At 43.8% G+C, this 11,214-nt stretch overlaps 1 protein-coding gene across 1 annotated transcript; it reads left to right on the top strand.

The window, feature by feature from the left end:
- Positions 1–4,563: 4,563 nt before the first annotated feature.
- On the top strand, positions 4,564–9,033 carry bhlhe41 (basic helix-loop-helix family, member e41). The gene is made up of 5 exons (XM_088922823.1): positions 4,564–5,134; positions 5,343–5,406; positions 5,620–5,727; positions 5,940–6,051; positions 6,347–9,033. The coding sequence occupies exons 1-5, from the start codon at positions 5,073–5,075 to the stop codon at positions 7,288–7,290; spliced, it is 1,290 nt and encodes a 429-aa protein (XP_088778949.1). The 5' UTR covers positions 4,564–5,072; the 3' UTR covers positions 7,291–9,033.
- Positions 9,034–11,214: the final 2,181 nt, after the last annotated feature.

Genomic DNA, 11,214 nt, shown 5'->3' with positions numbered 1-11,214 from the left:
AATTAGAATCTCCAACAGAAGAAATTGAGTAAAATTGAGTACTCATCCATTCATTTCAGAATCAGCTTTGTGGTTAGAAAATGTGAATACACTAAAATGAATGAAAGGGGAACAAAAAAAAAACAGATCAATGATGCTTAAAATAGTGTAACGCTTACGGCCGACAGGTACTGTGTAAGAGCCGGCTTACCAGAGCAGGTGACGTCACCGCCCTTCCCAGTAATAGCAGGACCACAGCCCCTGGGCTGTAGGGATATCTCTCTTTAGCTCACCAAGCTGGGTCTCTGCTGAGTGACGCGGGAGTCCCGGGTTCGAGCCCCCAACGGCGGGGGGCCGACCTAATGCAGCAAGGGCGCCCGCCTGAGCCCCCGTTGCGTTACAATATTTAGCCTTGCTTCCTACAGCACATGTAACTTCACACTTCGTAGCAAAACAAAACAATGAATTCCACCGATCTATAAAACTCTTGTTTTTTTTAAGGATTAAAGAAAGCTTTAGAGGAATGTTTGGAAGTTGCAAAAAGATTGGTAATGTAATTATTGTTGAAGGCTACTACAAAAACGAATCTTTAAAAACCCCTTTCTTCATCCTTCATAATATAATGTTGCCCATTGATTGTAGAACAAAAAGACAGATCTAAAACTCAGTGGGATCCAGTACATTTCTAACTCAGATAGGTGCTCAATGAATTAATAACATAGCCTTAAATAGAAGGTATGTGTGTTAGCGATGCCAAAATCAACAAATACGGCCACAGAGTTTAGCTGGCAACAATACAACACTAGAAGGGGATATTATTTTGACAGGCTTGTTGGCCTAAAATGAGAAAAGTCATTTCCGGGTAGCTTTTAGCTTTCTATCTGATCTAACGTCCATGGAGTAACTGGCAGGATTAATGAAAGTTCACGACGTGATCAGATAAGCGTTGTTAATATTTACTCACTAGAGTGACAGGGCTTTCGTTTCTCTGGCGTGAGAGAGCAGATCACGTTGAAAGCCCGGTGGCTTTGCAAGCTCGAAAAACAGGATTACAGTAATATCGGAGGTGCCAGCTGTAGCGAACGTGGCTACAGCACGTTCCCCCCCCCCCCCGCCGCTGAATTGGTGTGCTTGTCAGCAGAGGCTCACAAGGCTGCGAGTCTGAAATCGGGAAGAAGAAAAAAAAAACTGCTCAAACACGCACTCGACGCGCCTGCTAACACCACCAGCCCTGAAAATGCAATTTACTGTCTGGCCAAGAAACACACCTCGGGGCTCACGGCTCTTTCTTTTATGTTGCTAGGCATTCTGCCAGATCTCAGGTAATTTAACAAGGTATTTGGGATTCATCTCCTACCAAGCAAAGAGAGAGCAGTAAAAAAAAAAATTCTGAAACCTGCAAGTCTCATGGTGAAGAACTACTTGAAAATTATTCGGAAGAGACTTTACGATGCTTGCCCAAAAATCCAATTGCGATGAGAAGACATTCTACTTAACAAAAAAAAAAACTATTGCTCTTACATTTACTCTTCGGAAGGCTGAAGTTCCTGATTAATCTACAGCCAGGTACAAACTGGCATGTGAAACATTTGCTCTCCTATTCAGAAACACTTGTACATCGAGAGTTTCAAGAAATTGCGGACATCAGGAAATCCTAGTACCACTAGTAAACACAATTTTAAATCATCCTATTGAACAATTGAACAAATTAAGTTGCAAATGAACAAGTTACTGTCGTTATACATAACAACTGTTGCCTAGAGTACGGGTAACATAAATTACATTAATTTGCAATGCAATAAGATGAGTATTTTGACACTGGATAGTCAATGTGCAAATCTAGTGTAGCTATGGTTTAGTTCAGAGAACATATCCATGGTTATTTACAAGTTAAGAAAAACAGGACGAGTGCTTAAAATATTAACACTAAAACCTTGGGGTGATATTCGATTTTGGCTGAACATTCGACCCACATGTGCAGCATATTGTCAAAACATATTTTTTTTCACCTCAGAAATATGGCTAGACTACGCCCTATGCTATCACTAACTGTGGCTTAAAAGCTGATCAACACATTTGTATTCTCTCGAATTGACTACTGTAATGCTCTACTCGCTGGGGTATCTAAATCTACTCTGAACAAACTGCAGTAGGTCCAAAATTCAGCAGCCAGAATCCTGACCAGGTCTAGTGCAAGTGATCCCATTACTCCTATCCTGGAGTCCTTGCACTGGCTTCCTGTCAAATTCCGTGTGGACTTTAAAACCCTCATGCTCACCTATAAGGCTCTGCATGGCTTGGCACCTCAATACCTGTCTGAACTATTATCACCTTACTCCCCACCTCGCAACCTTCGCTCTTCAAATTCTGCTCTCCTATCTGTCCCCCAAGCCCGTCTACACTCTACAGGTGACAGGGCCTTCTCCTGTTATGCCCCCAAGCTCTGGAACTCTCTGCCCAAGGATATCAGAGAGTCACCTTCTCTAAACTCCTTCAGATCCAGACTCAAAACCTTCTTCTTTAGAAGAGCCTTTACTGAACTGGTTCCATTCTTCACCCCTCTGCTTATCTTAGTACCACCATCCACAGTCTCCTCTGTATATTGTAATTGTGTTTTATCTTGTGTACTTTTTATTTATTGTTGTTGTCATTCTGTAAAGTGCTTTGAGAAGCCACCTTTAAAGGTGCTATATAAAATAAAGTTTATTATGATTATTATTATAAAAGACAGCAAGCATACACTGATGCACTGATGAGCTAGGTACTTGTTATTTTATTAATAGATCAAATTGGATACTTTAACTCAAATATTCCTTATGATCATATGATTTACTAAATTTCAGCCTTTAGACCAAAACCACTGAAATATGAAAACAAACCAAAAGATGTTCCTAATTTTAAAAGATGCCATATGCATTATAATATGAATCGTGTAGTTGGGTGTTTTTTTCCCCAATACTAAATTCTACTGAACTGGTTCCTCAGTACATTATTGGTTGTTTTCGCGATCGTCAGTGATCAAAGACACGTTAGGCTTAAACACACTGAAGTCGTTTTATACTGTATATATAAAAATTACTGACATGTGATGTCATAAACACAACCATTATGACGACATCGCTAACTGTTCAATCACGGACGAGTGCTTTCCCAGAATATTGCCAGGAGAAAAACGCGCTCTACCCAGCCCAACCTTCTCGGCCTGAAGTACCCATCGACTCTCCTAATCGCACTGCGGAGACTTGGTGCACTTTATTTTCATACTGAACGCTCATGTTTCCCATGCTGAAGTTGAAAAATCAAAGGCGGAAACGGAATGCTGATAATCCTCTTTGAAACAGCAGAGAAAACATATTGTTTGCATCACTTACAGCAGAATCAAGGCATTCACAAAATTGCAGTCACATAGTAGCACTTAAATATGGTGTACTAAGCTTCACCTTCGATATACCTTAAATGTAACTTTAAATACCAGACCCGTGAGCTTTCCAAGGCTAATCGTTTTCGTTTAAGCCATTACATTACACATGAACAGAATAACATTTTTAAAAATGGTTCGGTGGGAATCCTGCCTCGCTCGTTCTGGGCAGCGGGGTATGTATATTTTGAGGGGGAGCTCCGTTCGGCTGTTCTAATTCCATTTGTATACATCATCCCGCCGTCTCGGTGCGAGACCTACAGCTGTCTGAGGCGCAACACCCGGTCCCGCGGACAGCCCGGGACGTCACTTCCGCAGACCGGGGCGAGGGGGGGCGCGCGCCTTGAGGTCCCCTCCAAGCACCTGATCCCCAGCGGGACCGTCAGCGCGTGACACGGGTGTGTGTGTGTGTGTGTGGTGGTGGGGGGGGTGTATGGCCCTTCCATTCGCTTTTGTAATCAGGCCAGCTGCGCACCTTCCACACCACGGAGAGACACGAAGATATGAGGATCCTGCAAATGCAAAACCAAGCTAAACTCGCAAATGAGGCGGCCAGAGATAATTTCGGTTCAGAACCCCTCACCGCAACGCACTAGCAGCTGTGAGCAGTTAAAGCGCTATTCGAGTGAGGGGGCTCAACTGGATCGGAGCTGTAATTATTTAAAGGTGAACATGTTATCCCGATAATCTCGTTTCCCTCACCACCCGTCTTTAAAGATGGATTCTCCTCCTAGCCGTGCTACACACCGTCTCCCCCCCAAAAAAACAACAACAAACAATGCTGCTGTTGTTGTTGTTGTTGTTGTTTTTTAAAATGGGCATTTTGCGAGAGCCGGTTGCACGGCACCGTCCCGTGCATTCTGATGACATCTCAGCTCCGTCGTCTGTTCTTAACCGCGAAAGTAAAACTAAAACCAGCGCCTCCGTTGATTGGCCGGAGGAAGCCCCCCCCCGGAGGCCCCTGTGGAACCCAGCCCTCCCCGTCTTCGCCATGTGTGGCGCTCGGGCCGGCCTCCCCTGCGTCGGGGGGTTGCCATGGCTACCGGCGGCACGCCGGGCTCCCCGCGGGCGGCCGTCTCCGGCTCGAGCGGTCAGCGAAGGGTTAAGGAGGAGTAGCTTGTCCTTACGATGTCAAAAGAAAAGCTGAACATCGCGGGGGGAAAAACGCAGTCCTCTTCGTCCGGAGTGCACAATTACTTGACTGTTCGCGTATGGAACAGGAGAGGGGGGGGGGGACTCCGCTTCAGCATTTCCCGGCTCTCAGCAACTTTTAACGTTTTGGAGGATAATTTGGTGGTGGTGCTCGCTTGTTTGTTTGTTTGTTTGTTTGTTTTCCTTCTGCTTCTCGCCAACATTGCCCTTCTGGCCTCCTGAGAGCTACATATCCCGTGTGTTAAAAAAACCCGTCCGGGCCAGCGAGAGACCTCATTAGCCCTCTCATTAGAGGAACGCGCCGCCCGGCTGGTGCATTCCGCACGTGAGCGGGGAGCGGGGTCCGTGCGGCGACGCGCGTGCGCTGTGCTCGCGCAGAAAAGTGTTTGCAAAGTGGCAGCTCCGGGAGCGGGTGATCATCATAAAGTGTGGGGCTACCGGATGTACAGCTTCTGTGCGAGATCTCCCTCAGCACTCTAAGGTCTAGGAATAGCAGACAGTTGGGGGGGGGAAAAAAAAAGTTATGGATGACGGAATAGCTCGTTTGCAAGACCGACAGTTGCTGGATCACGCAGATTTCCTTGGGTACGTTTCGTGTGTGTTTTTTTCCTCCTTTCTTGGCTAGCTGGGACTGTTGTTATTTATTTTATTTTATTTTTTTGGTGCGCGCGTGTGTGTGTGTGTTTCTTTTTGTTTTCATGAATAACGTGACTATCTGCCCAAGCGAATTAAAGACCATACTGTAATTGCACGCGTAATCTTACCGGTGAAAATTGCTTCTGATCCACCACAGGGTAGAATATTCGTCGCTCTACATGTGTAAGTCCAAGAGAGGCATGAAAAGGGAGGAAAGTAAGGTAAGCGAGTTTCGTCCGACACGTCCGTCTGCACAGTGACATTGAAACATGCGATACATGGGCGATTTTCTTAACTATATGCAGTGATTTATAATGTACTGTAAATGCCTTTATATCTGTTCTGTAGACGAGTGCTGTGTATTTCACAGCAGCACTTTCAGGAGTATTGAATGCACCCCGGTTTGAAATGTGAAATGTCTTTTCGACTAATAGGAAGCCTACAAGTTACCGCACAGATTGATAGAGAAGAAGAGGCGTGATAGGATTAACGAATGTATCGCCCAGCTGAAAGATCTGTTACCTGAACATCTTAAACTGACGGTAAGGTTGGTGCAGCTCGCATACTGTCTTCGCCCTACCTTTGCGATTTTCATCTTCAATTACTTGACATTGACAAGCATTTTACTGCCGACCACCCTCAACACTTCTTAAATGATATCTTTTTAAAAAACAAAAACCAGAAAGGATAGCTTTGTCTTTTTTTTTCTCTCGTGTCCCCTGACGTGAACTATTCTCTTCTGTCCATTTAACAGACCCTTGGGCACTTGGAGAAAGCTGTCGTTCTGGAATTAACTTTGAAGCATTTAAAAGCGTTAACCGCCGTCACCGAGCAGCAGCACCAGAAGATAATCGCCTTGCAGAGCGGTAAGTTTCACAATGCCTAATGACCGGTGAACTGTGTAATCAAACTGCAGAAATAAAAAGCAAACGGGTTCTCGTATTGAATGTTGTTTATATCTGGACCGGTTGCTCTAAACGCTAGGGATTGTATTTTTGAACTGTAAAATTGTGATTGCATGGTGAGGAAAAACTTGATATATAGCTGTTTATTTGTGCTGTAAAAATCCCAACTACTGTGTTAAGAGGCGACGAATACCTAATCTGGAGAATGCAATTAATAGTTCTCAGTTGTGACTGTTCCCCGTGTTCTCTTACATAGGGGACCGATCTATGAAGTCCTCCATTCAGACGGATCTGGACGCTTTCCATTCAGGCTTTCAAACTTGTGCCAAAGAGGTCCTGCAGTACCTTAACCGGTTCGAGAACTGGACTCCCAGAGAGCAGAGATGCACCCAGCTGATCATCCACCTGAACAAAGTTTCTGCTCAGCTCATGCCCAGCGCTCAGCTCCTGACCCAGCAGATATCGGCCAGCAAGGGTGCTACCTCCTCCTCCTCCTCCTCCTCCTCCTCCTCCCAGGACCCCGGCAGCCCCCGGCTGGAAGCCCAGGCGAACTGTGTTCCGGTGATCCAGAGGACTCACAACGGCGAGCTAAATGAAAACGACACGGACACGGACAGTGGGTACGGGGGGGAGGCCGAGAAATGTGAAGGGAAACCTAACGGCGGGACGCCACGGGGACTCTGCAACGTCAGGGTGAAGCAGGAGTTCAGGGACGATCCTGCGGCCAAAAAAGTGAAACTCGACGCGGCCGGCGGTGCAGGGGTTAACCCCGACCCCGTCAGCAGACCCGACGTGGCCCTGCTCAACTCGCTGATGGGACTCGGCGGTGTTCCCTTCGGACAGCAAGCGCCCTTTTGCATGCCTTTCTACTTCATTTCGCCGTCGGCCGCGGCGGCGGCGTCCTACATGCCCCTTCTGGACAAATCCAACCTGGAGAAGTATTTTTATCCGGCCGCCGCGGCGGCGCTCACGGCCCCCTTCCCGTTCCTCTACCCGGGCATGCCGGCGCAGGCGGCCGGCGCTTTCCCCGGCCTGTCGGCAGCCCTGTCGCTCGATAAGGGCTGTGCGCCCGCCGTGCCGTCCCCCGGCTTTGACACGGCAAACGAGACAGACCTCCCTTCGCCCACCGAAGACGAACTGCACATGGACGGCCACAGCCCGTCCCCCGGGTCCCTCAAGTCTGAAAACGACGCTACTTAATCCCCTTTCGCCGTCCGACCTGACGAAACAAGCGCGGTACCCTTCTTGGGTCCTGCTGTACATCTGATGTGTGTGTGGGGTCGGGGGGGGGAGTTGGTTTTTTTAAAAAAAAAAACCTTTCGCCAACGAGGAAATATCTTTATTTGGGAATTTTTCTCTCTTTTTTTTTTTTGTGTGTGTGTGTGTGCGCGGAAGACGTGTGACGCATTTCGAATACCGTTTATTCATTACAATCATCCTATGAAAACGAAGCCGGTTTTTTTTTTATTTGTAGCTCCAAAGGTTTCAGTTGCCGCATCGCTCACGCTGGATGGTTGTAACTGTAGAGTTGTATTATCGTCAGATCTTACTGCTGTAAGGAACTGTTCGGCCCGGTATTTTTGTAGCCCCTCGTCAGCAGTGATATAATGTACCGGTATGTTTGATGGCCGCAGTAGTGAACATGGCACTTCTGTTTGAAGAAGGCGGGAATGGATGTCAGTCATTGTATTTCAGACAAAGTTTAACTCCTAGTATCAGCACCTTATTGGAATTTTTGCTACTGAATGTAATTAGCTTTTTTTTTTTTTAGAAAATTCTGTAAACGAAAACGGGGGGTTTGTTCTTTGCAAGGTGCAATGCTCTTGCGTGCACCTTCCAAAGATTCCTTTTTACATTAATGTCGCCTTCCACCCTCTCCTGTTGTGTATGTGTGTGTATATATAGTACTCATGCACTGAACCTTAAATCTGAATCTATTTTCTTATATAAATAGATAAAGTTAATAAATGGACATCTCCACCTGGGAAAAAAAAAATGTAACAGGTAAGCAGGAGTTATCTTTCTTGATGCCTTCTGAGATGTTTTTATTATTTTGGACTGCGATCCAAAATTTGTATGTGAACTGAGAAAGCAGATCTCCTCAGTGAGGTATTTATAGGTTGTTACTAAGGTACACTAGTACAGTGTGAGTGGTTGCACTAGAATGTTATGTAAGGAGACAATCTTGCAGTGAATAGGTATAAACTATATATACTTGCTCTTGATATTTTTTATATACAATGCTGCTCTTTTTCCTGTTTGCCTCAAATGCCGCATTTTAAATAATGTCACGTCCGCTTCGAAAGTGGCTCATTTGTGTAAATAGTTTGTGAATATATAATGAAATAGATGTTGGACCTGTTATTGTTGTAGAAGACATCTGGATTTTTAAAGAATTTAACTAAGCGATTGTTGCACTTTTTTGTTAGTGCTTAGGCATATGCTGTCCTAAATTATTTTAAAAAATATAATAAATATCAGCAAGAAACCAAACACTGAAGTCTCATTATTCAAAACCTGATTTCAGAGGATGCATTTCAGGAGGAAGTAGTGACTAGTATCTGGCATGTTTTCGTGAGGAAAAAGTTACCAGGTTAACTTGACAACAGCTTTGAGGAAAATTTCCACTGGACACAGTCCAACTGGTTTCTTTTGTTGCCAAGTATATTGCAGTCTGAATTACAGCTGCTTCTTTTGAAATTGATGCAGTGAAGTTGGGTGTTGAAACTTAGTTGTATTATACAAGATAAATGTTAATAAATCGCATGCTTCTCTTATTCACAGAAGTTACCCACCTCCTGGCTTCTACTTTTAACTTGTTCATAAGCTCTTTAACCTTTCAGCTGCTTCGCTATATTTTGTGTTTCTTGACATTGGATTGTATATATCACAACAGCCACAAAACCCAAAGAACCGATATTAAAGCATTATTCTCCTTTTAATTCACTCAGTTGTGCAGATGTTTTTTTTTTCATGCTTTCAAAGATTTGTATTTCCTTCCTGGGGAAAAAAAATAAACTGCCAGTTTGGTTTCCTTTTCTTTGCCATGAAGGTATTTTCAAGGGGGGGGTGAATATAGTGAGGTTCACGAGGGGGGGGTTGAAAGTATAAGAGTGGGGAGAGGGCCTATGCTACTTTTCAACACCATATCGACCAATATGAAAACCTAGATGCACTTCATGGTATTCCAAAGAGAGCCGAGTTCTGTGATTGACATGGGGATCACTAATTGGCGATACTGCCCCCACCATCTCCCACCTCAAACAGACTCACACAGCTGGAACAGGTTCTCGTACTCCAATTTCATTTTGTGCTTCATGGAAACTTGGTTGTAATTACCCTACTGTAAAAGTGCCTCTCCATATGAATCAGCCCTGTAGAGGGTGAATGGGGTCAAGGAGTTTGAGAGTTGAGCTGTGACCTTTTAAAAGGGACAATATTTACTTGTGCTGCCCCTGCCCTGTTGGCACTTACTTTTTATGAGAAGTTTCTTTAAGTGTGGAATAAAAAGATCCGGATTATCGGCATTAATCGTACATCTGAGGCATGGGCTGAGGAGGTTTTCATCTGCTTTTAAAGCCTTAACGCATCCCTGTGTCGCAGTAAAACGAAAATAATGTCCAAGTGGCCCAATGTTTAGTGAGCCTAGGAAGTGTTGTTAACATGAGATCCTAGTGGGGGCTTCAGGCACCTGGAAGTCCTCCGGAAGATCGAGTTGTAAAATCCTGTTGCAGAACGGTACCAGCTGGGCTGTCTGAATGAGCTGCAGCATTTATTACCTCTGATCTCATGCTCGGTGTGTTTAAAGGCTAAATCCAGCCACCTCTCTGCACGTTGCATGGTAGCTGCATGTCTGCGAGTTTAACCATCGGTTCGGTTGAGGGGCTGTGAAATTATTGGGCATGCTTGGCTATGATTAAGGATCCGTTTAAGAACTGCTGCATTATTGATTAAGTAATATTTATTTTGTTTATGGGTAATTTATATTCTACGACTTGGGTCCATGGAGCACTCAGCAGTCGATTTGATTTGTCTTCGTAGACGCTTCTTTTTGAATTGCCTTTCAATCACCAAGCAGAAGGAGTGTTGGACCCTCTTTTTTTACCCCCCAAGGGAGTTTGTGGAAGGTGGACAGTAGAATGTGTGTCACGTTCATTTTAGAAAAGCCTGGATTAATGGCGCAGAAGTAAATGCTTTGTAAATATGGCCATTAGTCTTTTATGATGTTTCCAACCTGAATGACTTTTTCCTGTTTGGAGCTCTGCCAGCCCAAAGCTTCACTCTGCCATCTAACCACTAATGATGTGGCGGAGTACAGAAATGTGACTGAGCTGATTATAAAGTGTATGAAACTTTCCTTCATTGCATCATGAATACTCTAGTTAAAGACTAACATTGAAAAATACAAACTGTCAAAGATAATCACAGTTATAAAGATCTTAGTTTCTGCTTTTGCAAGGAAACTTGTTTCTCTACCCATATCATTACAAACACTGTAAGAGCACTTGTGCATTTTTAAAATTCTATTCAGTAAAATAATAAAATGATGCTGCAATGGATCAAAAAAGAAATATATCCAATACAACACAAATATATCTGATTCTAATAATATTCTAAAACAATATCCTTTATGGCAGAATTAAGAATTTCAGCAACTGAATAAAGTTGTTTTTATTGAATCTTAGACCCCAACTGATGGAAAGACTGTGAAATATTATTGGAACTACAGTATTTAAATTGAATCTCCACAATCAGTATACCCAGGCCACTTACTCTAAACCTACAAAGGGCACAGAAACAGTGCTACGAACTACACATATTGATGAAATATACATATTAATATGCAATCAAATGCAATTGCCTCTTTAAAAACAATTTTTATACTTAGATTGGATCCCAATTTCTAAGATCCTAGAGCATAGATGTTCATAGATTTGTTCTTAGTGCCAGATGTAATTTGAAAATATGGGATTGGAAAGTTATTTCTAATGCTACTTGTGTCAAAATAATTTTGGATAACATTACTTGACTTTTTTGCACATCAAGTGTTAACAGAACAGTAAGACAGTTTTACACAGTGTGGTTGGAAAGCATGCCAAATGGTAATATACAGGAAATGTATTC

This window comes from Atractosteus spatula, chromosome 8 (genome assembly GCF_055471065.1).
Source record: "Atractosteus spatula isolate fAtrSpa1 chromosome 8, fAtrSpa1.hap1, whole genome shotgun sequence".
Taxonomy (NCBI): domain Eukaryota; kingdom Metazoa; phylum Chordata; class Actinopteri; order Semionotiformes; family Lepisosteidae; genus Atractosteus; species Atractosteus spatula.
The sequence above is the reverse complement of the archived record's forward strand: the minus strand, read 5'-3'. Positions and strand labels throughout refer to the sequence as shown.